At 43.7% G+C, this 22,279-nt stretch overlaps 1 protein-coding gene across 1 annotated transcript; it reads left to right on the top strand.

Moving 5' to 3' along the window:
• Positions 1 to 10,857: 10,857 nt before the first annotated feature.
• On the top strand, positions 10,858 to 22,076 carry LOC142803087 (uncharacterized). The gene is made up of 4 exons (XM_075888193.1): positions 10,858 to 11,341; positions 16,317 to 16,371; positions 18,534 to 18,760; positions 22,032 to 22,076. Exons 1-4 carry the CDS (start codon positions 11,195 to 11,197, stop codon positions 22,074 to 22,076), a joined length of 474 nt encoding a protein of 157 aa, XP_075744308.1. The 5' UTR covers positions 10,858 to 11,194.
• The last annotated feature ends 203 nt before the right edge of the window (positions 22,077 to 22,279 follow it).

Here is a 22,279-nt window from a genome sequence, read left to right as displayed (position 1 = left end):
CGCCCGTCCACCGAACCCTACCTACCATTCTTTCTGGCGGGCGCCACGTCCTATTTGCTACTACTGTGGAATTCGAGGACACATTTCCCGGGTCTGTCGACGTCGGCAGCAAGATGAATGTCGTGGTTATGCCGCTTTTGAACGAGATGACACATGTGCTCGAGGTTACTACCGTTATGCCGACAGTCCTTCCAACCACCGATCACCGTCTCCTGTGCGTATTTCCAACGCGACCAGCAATACACGTGCATCCTGACCACGCTCCCCTTCCCACTCCGACGCTCTGTTTCACCACTTCGGCCTGTCTCTCAACTGGCTGCCCAGCGATCGGAAAACTAAACAGTGCAGTTTTTGGAGGGAAAACTGCATCGCGGCGAAATGACCCAAGTCCTCCTGAACGGCCGTCAAACATGTTATTGGTAACTGTGGAAGGTGTGCGGGTGTTGGCTTTGGTGGACACGGGAGCAACTATTTCAGTTATGCGTGCCGACTTGTGTTCTCGATTGCGAAAAGTGAAGACACCCTACCTTGGATCATCTTTGATTGGGGCCAATGGAGCAATAATTAGACCATCGGCCCAATGTACAGCGCGTGTCTTCATTGATGGTATTCTTCATCACATCACCTTCGCTGTATTAACTTCATGTGCTCATGAACTAATTTTAGGTTAGGACTTTCTCTCATCAGCATCTGCATTGATTTCTTGCCGTCAATGTGTAGTCAAAATGACCGAGACTGATCACTGCAGCGAACGCGTCAACGAAAAACCGTTGCGTTTCTTCACAGCTTCCGAATCCATACTGCTCTCGGGTCAAGAGCAAGTCATCACCATCACTTCTCCGAATATTGTCAATGGTGACGTCCTTACCCAGGCAGCACAGAAGGTTGGCCCAATATTGGGGATATATCGGCCTTGCCTGGCCCATGAACGGCCCAGTTTTCACAACGTACCGCCAAGATTGGCTGTGCCAGCCAAATAGAACGGCGACGTTGGACCAGCGTTCACAACGTACCCCCAATATTCGTTTTGCCAACCGAATAGAACGGCTATGTTGGACCAGCATTAACAACATTCCGCCAATGATGGCTGTGCCAGTCTATTAGATTGGTTATATTGGGCCAGCTTTCAGAGCTTTCCGCCCATATAGGCTGTGCCGGCTGATTAGAACGGACACATCGGGCCAGGTTGTACAAGTAGCAGCCAATATGGGCGGAGCCATTCATCAAGACCGGCATTATTGGCCCGCCGTTTGACCGTTATTGCCGGCGTCAGCTGAAAAGTCAACATCACGATGTCATAATATTAGAATATGAGCCAATTTCTGCGGCTGCTGCTTTTTGGCGCTGTTCTGGCCCCAATTCACGCACCGATTTTTCAAGTTAGAGAGAGAGTAATATATGTGCCGGGCACAACACTAGAACTATCTTTTCGTCATTAAACCATGCCCCGCCACGGCGGTCTAGTGGCTAAAGTACTCGGCTGCTGACCCGCAGGTCGCGGGTTCGAATCACGGCTGCGGCGGCTGCATTTCCGATGGAGGCGGAAATGTTGTAGGCCCGTGTGCTCAGATTTGGGTGCACGTTAAAGAACCCCAGGTGGTCGAAATTTCCGGAGCCCTCCACTACGGCGTCTCTCATAATCATATGGTGGTATAGGGACGTTAAACCCCACATATCAATCAATCAATCAATAAACCATGCACAGTTGGTTGAAATGCACAATCGTTGGTTGAAGTTGTGCAAGGTAGACTTTTTAAGTGAGAAAAAATTACCGATCAAGTTTCTCTGTCAGACGTGACGTACGATGCGGTGCTATCCGTACGTATGACGAAGCTGCTGCGGATACCGCTGTCTTACGCGTGCATGTAGACATCGAATATCTGACGCAAATGTTATCGTATCATGTGTCGGGCTAGCTATCTACGCGACCTATTCGAATCTGTTTTGCGTTCACAGCACAGTACGTGTTAACGGCACTTGCTGCTGCTTGACGTGTGGGAAGAGCGGGGGTCGTCAGTTGCGTTATGGTGACTGAATCATACAACATATGCAGTTGCCGTGATCTAACACACAGACGCGCGTGTGCACGCAAGCACGCGCTGTATTCATGCAACGACCACACGAATTCCCAACAACATCGCCGCGAACGGTTGGTAAGGTGTTGCGGAGTGTGTGAGCGTCGTAGCCAGCTCGTTGCGAACGTGAATTTCGGCGTGGAACGCTTCTTTTTTATGTACTTTTTTTACGTGTGCCCAAAACGGTAGGCTGCGCGATACGAGCAGTACGACACACAAAAAAAGAAGAAACGTGAATGCATAGGGCAAATCGTTAATAACAAAAAAAAACACGCACGCTCACGCCACTGCAGAGGCGTGAGCGTGCGTGTTTTTTTGTTATTAACGAAGCACATGTGCTTCCATGAAACATGACAGCCAAGAATGATGAAGTATTCATTTACATACAAATTACTATGAGTTGCTGAAACTCACGCAAAAGACCATAATTTTCTTCCTTGGATATTGATCGAGTGCCTTGGAATTATGCTATGTGAATTTGACACATCAACAGTGCATTATGATTCCCACCATAAGGGGCCACAATCTTGACAATAGAAGTACTCTTCCCACCTGATGTGCACCTAACGTAAAGAGGCCTTGTTTCTCAAGTTAGCAATATATATATATATATATATATATATATATATATATATATATATATATATATATATATATATATATATATATATATATATATATATATATATATATATATATATATATGGAGGACATCACCACTGGAAAAATATACCAGGTGTAACCAGAAAAAGGCGCACCTGCAGTTTTAAAGTTTAAAAGAAGCAATGACATGCCAACCATCCAAAATAGAATGCCCGAGAAAGGAGCATCAATCAGTATTACAGCTGCTAAAAGCCTGCTAACAGCTGAAGGTAGTCATGCTGCTCTTCCATTCAAGTATAGTGTACACTGAGAAAAGATACTGAAGATACACCATCAGCAAATGACAAAACCAATACAGACAGAGTTTTCTCTTATAATACAAAAAGTCTTTAGCTGAGGAGGCAAATAAGTCATTGGCCCACAATAAGTGCACAAAAAAAGCTGTCGCACGAGGCTCTCAGTGCTTAGACAACACAGGCAAAAATACAGTAGACTGAAGAAGAGAAAGCCCATAGCAAAAGTTACCATACTCCTGAGTTCTTGCTTTGCGTGCAAATGAAGCTAGCGTGAAGATGAACACTAGATTAAAGCACCACAATCAATATCTGGAAGTCAATGCTTTAGGAATAATACAAAGTACTGAAGAAGCATGCAAAGAGCATTCCTGTGAAGGCAAATATAAAAAAAGACTTAAAGCTCTGTGGCCCTGAACAAGACAACACCACAACCAATCGAAGAGCCGTTCGGACACACCAGCAGTTCTGGCAACCACTAAAAAGTCACAAAAACATACCTTTAATGCCTTTTTTGCAAGAGAACTTCAAAAGAAATGTGCATACACCAATGCCAGAAGTATCGATAGAAGCTATTACTCGTATTCAGCTCTTCATTGAAACACTGACAGAAGATACTTGTACCAGAATGCTTAATTACTTTGGTACAACTCAAGAGCGCCGACGTGAAGTGGCAAAAAATTATGATGGAAGACTACAATGTGATCAAATGCACACGTCAACCACCAACCAAGGTCCTATGCTAGAGTGAATATCGCAAAAAATCTTGAACGCCTAATGTCACTGGCTCATACTCAGCGTTCTCAATCAAAATCTTGACCTCCCACACAGCATATTATTTCAACAACCTGCCACCTCTCACCATGTCATGAAACAAGCTCGAGTATACACAAACCCTCCTCACCGTTATGTAGTTAGATAGCTCCACTAGTGCTTCACTCTCGGAACACATAGACCAGGGCCGTAACTAGACGGGTAGTGAGGAGGTTCTGAGCCCCTGAAGTATTTTCGTGCTCTGACTTTTCATCAACAATAGCATAATCTGGGCAAGTTGGTTCATCGTGGTTGTGTTCTAGTAACAGTGAGAGAAGTTCAGGAAAAGACAAAAAGGACAGGAAAGAGCGCTGACTGCCAACTATATTTTATTGATGGTACTACGCCCACTTTTATACAGAGTACAAGAACAGTGCTCATACACAACGACACATGTGAGACCATGATAATATAATCTTGACTGAGAAAAGAATACTCTCTCTTCGAATGGATGAGTGAAGGTATACTGATGCACTGATTCATGGCCTTCCTGACAAGAAAAAGCTTTCACAGTCTCTCTTTCATTTCTTGTTCTTGCTTTTTTCAAAAACAGTGTTTTATGAAACATAGAACTGCACTTACATTCTTTACAGTGTATGGCCATGCGACTAGCATAGCCATTCTTAACATTTTAAGCATGCTGTCTTGCTCAAACATTGGGGCACTGCCCAGTTTGTCTTATGTTTACGTTTCCACATGTCAATAGTATCTCATACACAACATTATATTGGCATTCAGTATACCTATTCTCGTGACGAATGGTGAAATAATGGCTATTCCTGTTGCTTTTTAGTACACACACTTTTGAAAACTTGCAAGGGATGGCAAATAACAAGATAAAATCATATCGGCTCACTATTTTCTTTGTATTGTGAAACACCTAATGTACGTACGGTATAGCATGCAAAGATCTTTGGTCATTCTGTTTTTATTTTGGTCCTGTTTTGTTTAACTTGACTTTCTGCAGGAGGGTTTAGCACACGGGTGTGGTGGTGCTGTTGGGATATCCAGCATCCTTTAGTCTTTTAATCTGGTTTTTAAGGCTTACCTCATCCTTGTGCTCACATGACTTCTGAAGGGTGGCCTCAATGCACGTGGTAGCAATTCCTCTGTGTAAATTGTGTAAATGTGTAATTATGTGTTATGATGAACTAAAAAAGATGTCCCAAGAATCAGAATAAGTGACAGTAGTCAAAGTTTTTGTCACTGCCTTTACACAAATACCAGTTTATTTGTTGCCTCCTGCAGTATTTTAGGGCCTCTTATGTAGATAGGATGTTTTCTCACTTTTATTACATTTTTGTATTGATGATGCCATATGCTCAGGAGGTAGAATGTCGGTATGTTCTTTCTGATAACTTCTAGCTTCTGAACAAAGATAATGTTTCAGAAAAATGAAAAAAGGCTAGCATAATATTAAGACATGGGAAGAAAGCAGAGTTTATCAAAAAATCAATGCATTAGTTGGGAATGAGAAAAAAAGATGGATGACAGGTCAGTAATGTCAATTAATTTATATTAGGACACATGAAATGTAGCAGAGGGTGGCAGGTGATTAGTTCAAATGAGATCGAGAAATTATCAGCCATACTATGAAATTGGCTCATACAGGACAGGGAACATTGATTGGGCTTCCTCCCTGCAGTGGACATAATATAGGCTTAACGCTAACAATGAGCAAAGCCTGTGAAATTAATGCTCCATGAAATGAGCAGTACTGCACAGATTGCTGTGCTAGACTTCCCATTTTGCATGTTTTTGCCAGCTTATCCTGCTCGTTGTGCAGACACAAAGCTTCACCAGAAAAACAATGTTATACTTGGTGAGGATAATGCCAGTGAATGCAGTGTTTTATCTACACCTTTCCTTGCTTAAGTCCTCCTCCAAACTATACGATTTTTCTTGGAAATGTTCTGCTTACAGCACACCAACCGATCAAGTGAAACAACTTTATTGGAGTCCTGCAGGACGCGCCCTAGTATGCAATCACCATTCCACTTCACGTTACAACATACTGGTGGTAAAAATATTCTCTGGCAGAGTACAGAAGTGCATGCACTGAGCTAGCTTGTGCAGCGCGGTCTATTCCAGAAAGCTGAACCTATGTTTGGTACAGAATTTTGTAACCACACGATGCTTGTACAGATTAAATGTGGCCACACATAGCAACTTCTGAGCTTTTTTTATGAAATGATCTCGCAGTATCTGAAAACATTTGTTTTTTTGTTTACTTCATAGTTCTCAGTGAAATATTTCTCTTGTTCCTCTCATTGAATAATGGCATTTGGTGCGGCTAAGGTGTTCCTAATGCCTCACTATGAGATCAGAAAAACGATTCTCCTTGAAATTGCTTCACAAGCATTTTCTAAGATATTGAATGACACTGCTTGCACATGTACAAACATTTGCTAGTTTTATTGAGGGTTGATGATAAAGGGAATCAGTTGGTGCATCCAAGCCGTACAGAGATTGACTGGCCCTGAAAAGGGCCGTTTAGTTATATATCTTGCAGCTTGTTCCAGGTAGACAGGGCTTCATTCTGTAGAAATGGTAACTCATCACACTGGTTCCCCAGCATGAAGAACATAACTTGATGCTAACACTGACTCAGATGTTCTGAAATGTCATAGAGGGTACATGAAGGCTGGGTACATGAAGGTTGCAGTTACACTAACTGTACAGTCAGCATGCTTGTGTGATATGTGCATAGCTGCATCAAAGTCACGTGTGAGAATTGCGTGAACAGCTGAAAATCTCAATGGCAGCATAGCTTAGGAAGTCTGTCATCCCTTTTTTGCCAGTTTCCAATATCATCCTTCTCTTTTCATGCATCTTCTTTCAATATATCTGGGGTTTTAGTTCCCAAAACCAGGATATATTAATGAGAAGCAAATTTTGAACATCTGGTGTTCTTTACCATCTTCACTTGTTTGCAGCGCAACACCAGAAACACAGGACAGGGAAGGAGCAAAAGAGAAAAAAAAAGATGGCGCCGACTCCAAAAAGACGGCACTGACATCCTGACACGCACATGTCGTGATGTAAGCTGCCCAAAGAGTGGCCTCCCATGAGAATAGTGAAGAATTGGGAATAGGATCTACCAGTAAGGGCTTTGTGTGCAATTTACAAACAGTGAAAAAGATCCACCAGGGGTGAACCACAGGTACATGGTGCACTCTGGTTGAGAGAGAGCAGAGTAGAACAGATGTGCCAGACAGGAGATTATAAATGGTTTTGTCTGGAGCTGGTGCCAGACCGAGCTCTGATTAAGTGTAAGAGAGTATTGAGCGCCAGGCCAATCTGATCCCATTCCTGTGATGGGGTGCAATGTGATGACAGGTGCGAATTCCATTTTCTTTTTTTTCCATGGGTTTAGGGAAATAATTTTTCAGGGATCAGATGGAAATACCTCCGACATACATACTAACATGCTTATTCTTGGGCGTGTCATGCCTAGCCACCAGATGGGGAGAAAAAGGAATGTTTCCCGAAATGTGCGATAAAGTGTTTGGTGCTACGCCTTGACGGAAGTATTGATAGGTGCTTTGGAAATCGGTACGCCATTTCTGTAATCGTTAAATATGCAACTGCATGTGCCACTGCTAGGGATAGCGTGACACTCCCAGCCATTTCGGGGTAAGCCGTTTTAATCTACATGAAGATGTTAATGAGCCCGTTCTCCATCACAGCAGTAGCTGTGGCCATTCCTTCAACTAGGCCTACTGCAGCGCCAACTAAACGTCTGCATGAATTTAGCGCTAGTACCGTACATAATAATCAGCATGTGCCTTGGGTTCACTTCGATGGTGTTTTGAATTCATCTTGCGTGACAATGGTTTAAGTTGCACGCGTGCCTTAACCATTACTGCAATAGGAGACCATGATTTATCGTCACGCATGGTGTTGCTTAGCTCGGTCCTCAGTGTTCGAAGCAGGCTCCGCCTTGTGAGTGCCTGAGAGAGGCACAAGAGTTGATTTCTGCTCTGTGTTTCTATAATTCCCTAGCCTGTATTATACAGGAAGCGGATAGTGCTGGTGTGCGTCAGCTGCCTCGGTGCGCTCTCAACCGCCTGCCTGGTAAGACTGATAGCTCATTCTATCAGCGCCTTGTCGTACTCCCTCCTCACACTGCGACATGTCCTCCACTTGGAGGACATGATGACGGAACAAGATGATACGAAGCCCAAAACCGCAATGTTTGCAAGCCACAACCCGAGCAAACAATTCAACGATGAGGCCAGAAAATCTACCTGACTAGGCCTGGAGCAACAAGCCAGAGGCCAGAGAGCATATTCTTGGCTGGATAGATGGATGGATGTGGCTGTACCCTTTAGATCGGGCGGCGGCTAACGCCACCTAGCCGTAATGCTTAGTGAACTAACCACTAGATTTATTTTCCCCCTTTAAATAGTAAAGTTGGATGGGTACTTTGAAGTGAAGGGTTTAATTTTCAATCGTGTCTTTACTTTAGCCACCAATGAGATAACCTCCTTCTAGTTAAGTCTACCCGCTTAAAGACTATTTTGCCCTCCCTGTCCCTAAACACCAGTGCTTTGAAAAACTCTGCGCCATCATCTTGAACTATAAGGTGAAGCCCTTTACAGAGCATTGTCAAGTGTTCGGCAGTTTTTTCTTTCTCTTCACACGCACTGCATACTGTGTCTACCCCTTCGTATTTGGCCCGATATGTCTTGGTTCGCAATACTCCCGTCCTGGCCTCAAACAGTAGAGAACTACCCTGAGTATTATCATAGATCCTTTCTTTGGCAATTTCCTGCTTAAAAGTTCGATAGATCTCTAGTGCAGACTTCTTAATCATGCCAATTCTCCCCATGTCAGTCTCCGTTTCCTGCAGTTCCTTTTTAACCGATAGTTCTTTCTGGTTTGGCCACCTGCTGTTTTCTAAGTATTTACCAGTCAATTTCCTGGTTCGCTTCCTCCATTTTGTTTTGACATTCTTCATGTACAAGCAGCTGAAAACCTTCATAGCGCAACGCTCCTCCCCCATTTCTCTCAATCGCTTCTCAAATTTTATCTTGCTGCTAGCTTCCCTGCCTTCAAATGATGTCCATCCCATATCACCTTGTACTCCCTGATTTGGTGTATTCTCGTGAGCTCCTAAAGCCAGCCTACCCATTCCACGTTGCTTAATTTCTAATCTTGCTTGAACTTCTGATCTCATGCACAAGACTGCATTGCCGAACGTCAGCCCAGGAACCATGACCCCTTTCCATATTCCTCTCACAACATCACACCTACTGTAATTCCACAGTACCCTATTTTTCATCACTGCTGCATTCCTGTTATCTTTAGTCGTCACGCATATTTCGTGTTCCCTCAGGTACTCGGTCCCATTGCATATCCATACGCCCAGTTATTTGTATTTATCTGTTATCTCTAGCGTGACTTCCTGTATTCTAAGCTCACTACCTTTGTTATCATTGAAAATCATGACTACTGATTTTTCCTAACTGAATCTAAAATCTAACCTATCTCCCTCATTACCGCAGATGTCCATCAACCTCTGCAAATCTTCCTTGTTGTCGGCCATTAGCACTATATCATCTGCGTAGATTAATGCTGGTAGTGCCTGATCACTGAGTTTTCCTTGTTTGACTAAATAGAGGTTGAAGCCAAGTTTACTTGCCTCTACTTTGGCCTCTAATCCTTGTAGGTACATCATGAACAAGAAGGGTGACAGTGGGCACGCCTGCCTAAGTCCACGCTTCACCACTGCGGGCTTGGATACCTGTTTTTCCCACTTTTTAAATACCTTGTTAGTTTTATAGATTTCCTTTAAACGATTAGTGACTCCATCTTTTACACCCAGTGTGTCTAGTATTCCCCACAAGTCCTCTTGAACCACGCTATCGTACGCTCCCTTGAATTTCTGCAGGCCGGTAGGAAACTTCACAGCGCAGCGCCTGATCTTGTGAAACGGCGCAGCCATGCAGGCAGGGCATTCAATTCCCTCCCTATTTTTTGTATACTACTGTCCTTCTGTACATCGTAGAACACATAACAGTAATGATAGCAAACAGATCATTGATTCGGGTAGGCTTGGTGTTTTTTATTTAAAATGGAACAACGAGGAAGCTGCTGAAGCTCGTGCCTGTATACAGCTGCTTTATATGGAGATGAAACTTTAACGAAAAAAAACGTAATGATAAACAGTAGGCTCATAACAAACAACATTTCTCTGAGGGTGCATGGAAGATATGTCCCATGCAAGGCTATGCATTGCAGTCCTTACTGCATTAATTATGTACACGTACTGCAGGGCATGCAAGTGTATGCAGACACACGCTGACGAAATGACATTTTTTGCTACATACAAACGTGCACCGCACCAAATAAGACGCACGTGTTTGTATAGTCAGGGAACACTCGTGAATATTGATGAAATCACACAGCTGGCTTACAGTATAAAACAAACACAATTGCGAACAATAAAATGCGACGCTGTTTAAAGAGGCGGACCCAGGTTACGAGAATTATCAGTATGGCATACACACCACGTGTCAAGCTTTTGCAACATCTAAAGAGACTAAATATGGAAAGTTGCCTTTGTAAGTTAACATGACAGTACCAAATGGAGAAGCCACACGAGAGAACAATTCATCGTGGTGTAAAGAATGTGTTTTAAATATTATACACAGCTTTGCAAGATAATATCGACGAGTTTTACTCGTCTAGGTGTGGGAAGTGTAGGCCTGATAAAATGCGATGTTGCTTCAGAGCCTTCCTTTCGTAATATTGCAATTTTATTCAACTCTTTCAAACGCGGCACCGTAAATTTCTACTGGGTGCTCGAACACGGCAAGCAGGTCGCGGGGCAAAATCTTTGTAACATTTTATTACCGAAACAGCGATACTAGCAATGCTTGAGCTGCACTAGCTGTTTTCTAAATTGTAACCTCCTCAATCTCATCACTGTGATTAGGAAATGGAGAGGAAAAGTACAGCAGTAGTACGTAGAGAAATATTCAATTTCAAGCCCTTTAGCAATATCATCTAAACAAATTGCCAGTTCACTGTTGAATTCTCGATGGAAACAAACAGCTGATCAGGGGCGCAAGCTTGGCTTGGCACTGGCTTGGCCGTTCATACAGAGCCAAAAGCCGCTGCAGGAAACTGGATTGCGGATCGTATTGAGACAAAATATTTTATACATTTTTGTTTTCTTTGTTTCATTTCTCTAATTGTTCTTGTAATGGCGTGGACCGCGCTTCGTGATCTCATGTACCGGCGCACTGTTTTTAAGTTTAGTATGGCGCACGATAATACATGATTGCGTGCTTTAATTTAAAAAGGTTCGCGAGTATGGCAGCAACACTGCAATGTCGGGAAGAGGATAGAACCAGTAGCAGTTGCATGCCCGGGTGGAGCGACTGATGCCCAGATGGAGGAATGTCAACCCGATGCCTTTTGTGTTGGCCGTTCTGGCAGTTCCGCCGACTTTATAGAAAGAGACGACCCCGTCACTTGTCCTCTTCTCTTTTCCTTCGGGCATCAGCGACAACATTGACGGACGACGTGTTCGACTTCACCGTGCACGTGAGTATAGGTTGGTTTTTCATTCGAGTGAATTCTTGTTCAGATTTTCAACTTGTCGACTTCATCCTGATCACCTGTCACCGGCAATAAGTCACATACGTGTGATATTTAGGTGAAATAAATAATAATGCACATTTTCTGCTCCATTTGCGTGACTTAGCTACACCAGGACATGAGGTAAAGCCTTTGTCGCCTAGCCACTAGCAGGCAAGATCGATCACTCGCATCCTTCAGTTCACGAATCAACGCGCCTGCCTTAAAATTAGTAAGCTGCTCGCAAAGAAATCTTACCGAGGCAATTTTGTTTTCTGTGAACAATGCACCGTAGATTTGTCTTGAATAACAAAAAAAAAACTCGAAAAATGAATGTCGCGACCTTTTAGAAAACGCCGTGTCTAAGAGCTAGACGCGACATTTTGTAAAAGGCTCATTAAATTCAGTATTTTGTTCGTAGTTTCTGCTTGAAATTATCATTGTCTATGAATTTCATGGCCCAATCTTTCACTTTGGCTGGAAATCTCGGCGGCAAAAACTTTGTTCAGTGTCCATTTAAGGGCAGGTGTAGATGCCATCATTTCAGTCGCAAATCTTTTTGCTAGTCGGTCGGCTGGTTAACAATAAGGGTACTAACTAGAGTTCCAGATTTCATCAGCAACACATCATCATGGCTTCATCAGATGCTGCATTATATACATTCTATCCTTGTTTTTAAATAGGTGTACCGTATGGTCCACTGTTACAGGAAACAAGCGAGCTCATGGACAGTGAGCCATGAGGTGCTAACTGGCAGCGAGGCTTGTGAATGGGACGCATGCGCATAGAATCGGGGTGCGCCCAGTTTTGTCTGCCATTTCGCCGCCTGTACGCATGACAGCATTGGAAAGCGCATCCGTATTTTAGCTGCGCAATTTATCTAGCCCAGTGCCTCCTGCTTCAGGGATTTCCTGTGAGCACAAAAAATGCATGATTTTAATCGTTGCTGCAGTGTTTTGCAAGTTGTCACCGTAAAGCACATCATATTTTTTCGCATAATGCTCGCTGCAACTAGCAAGTTTCGATGACTCAAAATGCTGTTCAGGTCTGATGTAGCAAACATTTTAAGCTCGTCCACGTGACCATGAAATATTGGTTTAATAAATAATGGAAGGCAGAGTTGGTATCAGTTGATTTACAGTGTGAAAATGAAAAGTGCGAAGGACCGTGCCTCGCAAGTAAGCTCCGAGAGCATGAGCAGAGAAGTAGCAGATGAGGATGCTCATGCGCTGCATTTCCAAATCTCACCAGCACTAATGCTTGACGGACTGCTGGCCACGCACTAGCGTGTTCTTTCTGAAACAGGACTTTGGCCCTGTAAGCAAGTTCTTGAAGGGCATAAGTAAAACGTCAAATGGGCCCCCTAAATGCACCCATCCTTGAACCATTGGGCTTATGAATTAGTGCCCTTTTCAAAATACAACTATTCTTTTCAAATACAACTATTCAAAATACATCTATTCTAAATACAAGTGCACGAAGTTTAAAAATTGGAAAAAAGTCTTTAAATGTCCCCTTTGTACATAGTGTTCTTGTGATGTCACTTCTGCCGTTGTCTCCCTCTCTCGCCATGCCCAAGTAACTCCCTGGGTACCTACGGCAGTTCACGTGCTGCAGTGCGGTTTGTTGGGGGCTCGTCATCTGTTGCTGTGAACGATGTGGAAGCATTGTGGTTTTTTGTTGTCTTACTTTAACGAGCTCATTGGATTAGGAAGGCCTCGCTCGTTCACTCGATACAAGACCAGATAATCATGATGTGCAACACATACACCAGCCACGGCGTACACCGGCTGCCCGCCACAACCTATGAGGGCCTATTATCTTGCTTTCACTACGAATTGCCTGGCCCAAAAACAAGTGAAAGCTCAAAATCTCTCGAGCCGCAATTTTAAGAGTGGATGTGCGAAGCGCAGCTGCTCCCATCGAAATTAGTCGTGCAGAGCTAGGCAAGTTTACAAGAGATATAATATTATAAATATATTGTCACGGCCTACGCCACCAAAGTAGCAATGCCCCCCCCCCCCCCCAAGGGTTTTAAACAATGCTGATGTTGAGCTTGAGCCTCTTTGATTGCAATTTGTGGAAATAGTCGAGGAAAATATTATACAAGGCAGATAGCGACTTTGCGTGGTGTGTGCCGCGGTAATGCCAGTCATCACTTTATTTTTGGCGTATGCTTTGACACACTTTTCACTTTGTATTTTGCTTTTGTTGTGCGCTATTGTACAGTGGAGTCACTGAACATGATAGAGACCGTGTATAGAATTAATTGACTAATTAAAAAAAATCCTGACGCCCAACTTGAACCGATCGGCTATACTTCAAAGTGAACTAATATTGTTTCTCATTCTTTATAGTTTGTTTCAATGCAATACCAAATCTCCGCGATCGCCATCACGATTTTAACCGCCTTCCTCGCCATCATGGTTTTAACTGCAGACAAGTTTGTATGTACAGTATCTTGGTAAGCTATATCTGTTTGCAGGTAAATACTTGGCTATGGCACTTACCCGTAATGAAGTTGCACCTGAAGATGCAAATATTGCAAAGTTTCTTCAAGTAGCTTTTGTTAATCTGCACCAGCCAAATACGCTGGTACTTTTAGGAAAATCAGAATGTGCGTTCTCAATTTTAGGTTATAACTTTCAGCGAAGAAACACCCTAAGCTCTGCTCCCTCTGCCTGGACTACTAAATCAACTTGCCTCACTAGCAGCTCATAATTCCTCAAACTTGCATCGTGAGGCAAAACTAAACAGGTGCAAGCACGAGGAGACAACATGGCAGTTGTAGGCGATAGATTCGGTTGGTGCCCGGGCATGGTGGTGGCGCATTTTGGAAGTGACGAAAAGGTGCTGCGAGATGCACGTGCACACTTTGTATAGTTGCTGTATTGGACAGCAAACTTTTTTCCTTATCTGGGCAGTTTTACCAAAGGAAGCTTCATCATATGGCGTGATAAATGAAGCGAATCCACAGGTTGAACCACATCATAGCCTCGCTGTGCTTTTGTACTTTTTTGCTCAAAATTTATTTGTACATATAAGTGACAACTTGCCAGTAATAAGGCAGCACTCGTTTCTTTACCATATGATCATCTCCGGTGTGCTGCTGCCTCAATATTTCAAATTCTAAGCATTTACACCATTGTATGTTAACTTTTGCTTTAAAGTGAGACAAGCCACATGTGTATCGTAGATCAAGAAGCATGCCAGTTTTATGTACTTGCAAGGTAAACATCAGAAATGCACAGTTGATCAAAAATACTAGTTTAATGGTGCATCTACATAGCAGAGCACCTGTGGCACCTCGGGAACAAGATAATGCCACATATGTTACAACAGATAATTAAAAAAGACAGGGGACGTGCCGTGAACAAGTAGAAACAAAAATAAAATGGCATGTGGCAGCGAGCGAAGGCGGCAAGGGGGGGGGAGCCCGTGGGACTGCAGCGGATGAACGTAGGGTGTGTGTTTAATATGTGGAAGAAAAAAAAATTCAAAATTTTGGCGGCTGAAATGAGGGTGACTTAGTGAGTGCGCTCATGACAAGAGTAAACACGGTTATTATTTTTTTTCAAATCTCTTTTGAAAGCCACGAAAAATCTGTATGTGGTGCAGCCTAACAGAAGGTCCGTGAAGGCAAATTATGAATTCGTCGTTGTACAAAGGCCTTTTTTTTTTTTCATGCGCACCGTCCCCGCCGCGGTGGTCTAGTGGCTAAGGTACTCGGCTGCTGACCCACAGGGGGCGGGTTCGAATCCCGGCTGCGGCGGCTGCATTTCCAATGGAAGCGGAAATGTTGTAGGCCCGTGTGCTCAGATTTAGGTGCACGTTAAAGAACCCTAGGTGGTCTAAATTTCCGGAGCCCTCCATTACGGCGTCTCTCATAATCATATAGTGATTTTGGCACGTTAAACCCCACATATCAATCAATCATGCGCACCATAAATAGTGCTCAAAATTTAATTGCATATGTTGTTTTCATCCTCGCTGTATTCCGTGCTGTTTATGATGTAAAAAAAAAGCACGCTGAAGTGGTGCTGCTTTTGGGCGACATTTGAAAATGGCGGGGTGCATGAATGCGGAATACTGCCGCTTACACTTAAATCACTCTTGTGGTCACCTCCCACTGTTTGCAGCATGTGTTGTGTATACACAGCTGCATATTTCCAAGCTAGAAAAATTTGATTTTAGGTGTTTCACGCCATTTTTCATGTAACTATTCCACAATTACACACACTGATCAGCAAGCTTTCAATTGCGCTGAAGGACACAGGTGCCATAAAATTAATAGTAGATACTTTCAAGAAACCGTATGTAAAGGCCGAAGCTTCATGCGTACATACATACACACACACCATATTGTTTTTTTGTACTTTATGAAAGCTGCGAAGGTCTCATGTGCCTCCAAGCGTAACCTGTCTTATTTATTCTCCATCACCGCAAAAGTTTTGTGAGTTTCAAATAAAAGTACTTTGCGCATGGCCACGTTTGGGTAATTTTTTGTGTAGGTGTTATTTGAGCAGCCTACAGTGTTTACTTTATAAGCCTGTATGTATATGTTGCATTATAAGGATGCAGAATGTGTGTGGCTGTACAATATAGATGAAGTGTAAAAATTGCGTCTATTGTAGTGTTCTTGCAACCAATCTTACCCCCGTATTCTAGAACGTCCCTCCACTCAACGCTTGACCTTCACTTGAGATAGCTGGTGGGAGCGCCGCCTCTAAGCAGAGAAAGTCGCTGCATGTCAGCAATAATCTGCTGTGATTCTCAAGTAGCGCAGCGTCGCTTTCAAACGAGCAGCGGCACAGTGCTCAACTCTGTCAAGTGAAGGGTGAAAGTCGAGTCGGGGAGCGTTTATGAATATGGGGGTTAGTTTTGTTGTCTTGTTAACTTGCCATTAACACTGGATTGATGCTACTTTGCTCTAGCTGTACAGTGCTCTCCAAGGCTCAAGGAGGCACCGCACGGGGAAGGCTCGGAGCAAACCATGCGTGAGTTTCCTTTCATTGTTACACTATGCACGTATTAAGTGATAGACTTTAATGTATGCTATTTGTATTGTGCAAGTTTTTGGGGACATACAACTTCCAACACTTATATGTTCTGACGAAAATCACGCAAGAATGAGAGAAGCTTGTGCAAAAATTATGCAAGACTGTAAGAAGCTTTTGCAGAAGTCTGTGAAATGAAGTTTTGAAAATTTGTGGCAATGTGTCATTGTACAGTGATCAACAGTCTTGCTCAGCATGCTTGACTGCAGGGCTCCCGTCCTCACAGGCGCATCTACGGAGTGCCTTATGCATGATGGGCCAAATGTCAGCCTGCACACTGGTGCCTCTTATCCCCGTTTGTCTGTTACATCAGTGTCTCTTGTAAAGGGGATCAACTGTGCTACCTTTTTTTTCGAATGTAATGAGTTCTTTTTTCAGATTATTGTTGTTTTAAGGTAGAGCCTCACATTTCTATCAAATACTGAAGATTCTATTTTTCCTTCTAGATGCTATGAAGTCACTCCTTGTGTTACAATAGAGTGAACACTGTTATGAGAAAAGCTACTTTATGGAGTTAACTCACTCCATATTGACTTAACACACAGAGTTGGTGAAAACTACACTCCATTCCAGCTGCATTAGGAATAATATTCATTTGCATATTTCTGTTTCGTTTGTTTGTTTGTTTGTTGGCTGGAGGTTTGGAGTATAGGGTGGCCAAAGGGCACTGTGTAGTCTTTCTTCATCTTCCCAATTTTGTGAACATCAATTGATAGCCGTATGGGAAGCAGCCAGCATGCTGAAACAGCGGTGCAAGCATGCAAGATGTTCACCATTGCATGCAGTCAGTTGCTGTGAGCAACCCACTGCATACAATTAACTGCGAGTGGTGAACTAACGCTGCACTATGTGTGCCTCCTGGAAAGCTGCAATGGTAAAGTGCCACAATCGTATACTAACATGGATAAAATCGCTATTTGTTTGTTGAATAATTTTGCAATAGAATCAATGGAGCTTTGGATAAATTTGTGTATCTCCCTGGTTCATCAAAGCTACAGAGTCAAATGCGGTATGTACTCGCGTATTATGTGTACTTTTTTTGTCGATCCGGTTATGTGCGAAGCTAGTAGGAATCGCTGGCCTAAAAGCCCAACTGGGAATGGGAATATATGTTGCAGGCGCTGTCACAGCTGTCTCAAAGCGGATTGTCATTTGTTTGCGAAGCCTGTTCAAATGTCCCCATTTTCTTGAAGTTCTTCCGAACATTGCTCACAAAAACCAGTTCCCACGACAAGGTTATACCAGAGAACATAAGTACTCTCCAATAATTGTCGGGAACCCAACGCAAAGTAAGATGCAGACAAGGAAGCGCGATGCCAACACAGTGCTCTGTGTGTCGCCCTTCATGTGTGTGTGTTCCCATTCCTTGTCCCAGTCTTCTATTGCGTTGTGTTCCCTCCGATATCTAACCAACACACCCAAGCTTCTATGCTAAGTCTTATTCAACGCACTCTTCTGCTGCCTCCCATACTGAATATTGCATGTCGAAGAACTCCACGCTGATGTGCTTAGCGGTAGCACGGTTTCAGTTTTCTTCGGTAAGCTTTATAACAGCAATCTGCCTCGTATATAATTATTGTAGCCTATTACAAGGAACGGTAAAAACGCAATGGCCAGATGGCGAAACCAAAAAAAAAGAAAATGAGTGCGAAAACCTGCCTCATCTAGTTGATGTGACAGGTCCTTGCACGCGTTCAACATCTGTGCTGTGTCTCGGGAATACATTCTTGCCGTGGAAGAGGTGGGAAGATAGGAGGCAAACCTTTAGGCATTTCGGACTACACATAAACAGGTTATGGTTTTCAAGTTCGATATTCTAGGGAAAGCATAAAAGTTCATGGAAGAAGGAACCTTGCACTCAGCCCATTTTCTGTAAGACTGCACTCGCCTGCTCGACAAGAGATGTGCCTGACCAGAGCATCATGAAGTCAAATGTGTCTGTGTGTGTGCTGGCAAGGTGGCTCGGGCTGGTTGGGGAGGGCAAAGTATGCGAGCAAAAAGTTTCTTGTAGTAAAGCAGGCTGGCTAATTATACTGGTGAGCAAATTATGTGAGGATGCAAATTGTGCGAGTAAATATAGTATGTACTCTTGTATGTTTCAGCTCTGTTGCTACGGATCCTGCGGATCGAACTTGGCATCCGGCAGCAACAAAGAGAGGTTCTGCAGGAGGTGCGACAGCTGAAGCTCGAGGTACGGCTCTTGTCCGTGCCTCAGCACGCCCAGCCAGCACAGCCCCCTTCTGACCTTCCCCGGCTGCCTGCTGGTACAATTGGAGACGTGGAGGCAGCAGAGGCAGCTGTGCAGAGTGAAGCTGTGGCTGCGGCTTTGGTGTGTATTTCTTGATTTTTAATATGCCTATGTAACATGCAGAAATTTAGTACTGCTTTAAGATGCTGTGTTTCGTGAAACAAGCTAGCCAGGTAATCTCATGAGCCACTGTATTACAGTCGAATATGAATAATTCGTACTCAAAGAGGCCAGAAAATTTGTTCAAATTAAAAGAAGTTCAAAATAATGAAAGTTACCGTAATTACTTGAATCTAACACGCACCTTTTTTCCGGTTAAGAGAGTTCATGAATCGCATGCGCGTTAGAATCGAGTACGAAAAAAAAAATGAATATGGTCATTCTATTGCCATCGCCACTTACAAAATGGCCGCCCCCTACGTGCGTTGGCATGGCGCGTCGGTCATTTCTGCCTATGTGTTTCCCATGTGCGGTACTTCATACGTGTGCTGAGGAGTTCGTCATCTTGTAGTACATTAGCATCGACGGCATGGTAGGGCCGACTCCAAAAATTCGACGAGTGCACCACAATGCCGCTTCTAAAAGAAAAGTCATCGCGTGTGCCGGAACGGACAGAAATCGGGCCGCATCGCGGTCATTGAAAGTTCCCGAAACGTGCGTGCGGGACTGGCGGAAACAAAAGCAGGATATTGTCGACAGCAAAGATTCACGCAAAGGCTTCAGTGGACCACAGCAGGGTCGGTTTCCACAAATTGAAGAGCTGCTCGGTGAGTATGTGATTGAGCAGTGAGCGGCACAGCGGCCCGTGACGACAGAACTGCTCCAAGTGCAGGCTATGCAGTTAGCCTTAGAAAAAGGGCTAATGCAGAGCCATTTTAAAGCGAGCAGGTGCTGGCTAACGAACTTTATGAAGAGAAAAGGCTTTTCCCTCCGAAGGCGAACGGGCATATGCCGGAAGTTGCCGGAGGAGTACGAAGAAAAGCTTCAGAGTCTTCAGAGGTTCCTCCTAAACTTGCGGCACAACAACGACTACCTGCTTGGGCAAATCAGGAATGCCGATCACACGCCTCTTTACTTCGACATGCCTGGCACCACAACCGTCTAGGAGAAGGGGGCGAAGCAAGTTTTTGTACTGACATCGGGCCACGGTAAAACTAGAGTGACAGCAATGCTCTGTTGCACGTCGGATAGGCATAAGCTTCCCCCGTACTTCATATTTAAACGGAAGACGCTCTCAAAAAGAGTCGTTTTCGCGAGTGGTGTGATCAAGCGGGCCAACGAGAAAAAAGGGTGCGCGTTGCAACCGATTTCTTAGTTTTTTTTTTGTCGTGGAAACCGGGCGCGCGTTACAATCGAGGGCGCGGTGGAATAGAGTAAATACAGTAAAAGAGCGGAGGGCTCACCATGCAGTGATGCATGTGCATGGAGAAGTTTTATTCACAAATTACAGGACATCCGTCATTAATTAAAGTAGTCAATACATGTCTGTACACGTTGGCCTTGCAACGAGTCAAGTTTTGCGTGCAGTTTGCAAAGCATTTGTACTTCGGCTTCAGTATTCTCCTGGCAATAGAAGTTGCGCGCGGCAATGTCCAGTGCTGACACTCTTTGAAGACAACTGTGTTTCCACTGTTACCATCTGCGCTGCAGCCGGAGCGTGGCCAGCACATGATGAGAAAGGAGGAGCGTCTTCACCTGGAGAAAAGCAGATAGGCATTCGAGAGAGAAACACTCCGCGGCAGCTTTTTTTTTTTTCTCTTCATGCGCGGTGTTGAAAGGAGAAGAGTCTCTACATAGCAGGAACGAAAAACAGGGAAGCGTGACACCGGCGCGTTGCAGATCGGCATGAGAGAGAGCCCACTCTCTGCGACAGCTTTTTTTCCCCTCTTTCTCTTCGTGCGCAGTGTTAAGAGGAGAAGGGTCTCTACGTGGCAGGGACGGCAAAAGCCGAAGCGTGGCACAGGAATGTCGCAGATTGGCATTTGGCAAACATTCCACCGCAGTCTTTTCTTTCCTTTTCTTCATTTTCTTCTTAAAGCACAGCGATGAGGTGTCTGAAGTGCCACCGCAAGATTGGGCGGGGTGCTGAGAGCATTTTCGGAGCGCGGTATAGCTTTGATAGGACCACAGCGTCAGTTCGAATTAAGTGTGTTGGAATTAATGAGACTCCACTGTATTTACTGTGAAGTCCGAGTGAACTGTCCTAAGCTAGCAGGCGATGTAGGCGGCATCGTGTGTTTGATGGGCAGTGACTAGCAATAGCCTGCTTAAAACAGACATTCAGTAACTTTGTTCATTTATCACCCTATTTCGTGTCCGCTGCGGCTCTCTCTACTTTGAGCTACAGTTCACCCTGCCTTGTGTTAGCCGATTTCTTACTTTTTTAAAAATCTAACATGCACCCCATTTCGCAGGGTGAAGAAAAATGCACCTTTGTTTATTGTGATGAGATTTCTAAAGCGACATGCCTCTTTGTTGGCTATCACAGAAAAATATAAACAGCAAATGGTGCGACCATCTAGTGCGACCTTTATTTTTCTATCAGTTTCATCTATGACCAAGATTTGGTCGCTCTAAGGTTGCCTCTTAGTACGCCTCGATCATGTTCATTTATCTTGTTGTGCTCTGCTTACAATGCATTGATTAAAAACATGTCCTAGTTTCTTTTTGAATTCCACATACTTTATCGTTTTTCACCTGTAGAAGCTACTCCTGGTCAACATTCAGGCAAAGACATTGTAACCTCAAAGAAACGTGTATTGGAATTTGAGCACTGTACAAAGTAATTATACTATTTCATAGCTAGAATCAATATTTATTAAGGGTTATAACAGTGTTGTATTTGATTTCATAACAGCAAAACTGCATTCAGAGAAGGACTCTGAAAGGTTCTCACACTGAGTGTGAGAGGGCTGATGTGGAAACCATTTTAGGTCAAGTGAGATGAAGTTAGCGTAAAAAAACAATGAAATGTTGTGATGCCCGAAAATTAAAGTTGTTGTTTTCAGTGTCCTCTTCTTGCAGATTTTTATCATGAAAACATTTCGATGTGCTGTTGCGTTTACCCCATCTATGCTTCTTGCATTTTTTTACAGCGCAAGCACCTCCTGCAGATTGGGGGACGTGGCCTCCGAGAAATTGATGTGAATGCCATGAAGGCTGTATTGGCACATGACGTGCAAGTGCTGTACAGCCTTCATGGCAGAAAAGGGAAAAGGGCCTTTGTGAACCTGAGGCTCTGTAGATTAGTGACAGGTTTAACTTGTTCATTGTTTTATGTGTGTGTACCCATGTGTATTCTCTGTACTGCAGTGCTTCATGTGTACTATGGTATTTCTGTTCTTGTATGCAGATGTCATCTGCCAAAAAGCAGGGTGTTTTTCTTTTCTTGCTTTGAGTGTATCAGTAAAGATTATTTGATTTTTTATACATTTTTGCCTGAAGCCTCCTGAAATTCTCCATTTGTTTTGTAGAATGGCCATAAAGATATAGGAGGCATGTTCATTTGAAGGTTTTTTTTTTGTCTCAATAAGCTTTCAGACTGAAACAAGGCATACTTTTAAGCCGTACAAAAATGTTACACATGGCCATGGACGCCCT

The sequence above is a fragment of the Rhipicephalus microplus genome, chromosome 3, assembly GCF_043290135.1.
Source record: "Rhipicephalus microplus isolate Deutch F79 chromosome 3, USDA_Rmic, whole genome shotgun sequence".
Lineage (NCBI taxonomy): Eukaryota > Metazoa > Arthropoda > Arachnida > Ixodida > Ixodidae > Rhipicephalus > Rhipicephalus microplus.
The sequence above is the reverse complement of the archived record's forward strand: the minus strand, read 5'-3'. Positions and strand labels throughout refer to the sequence as shown.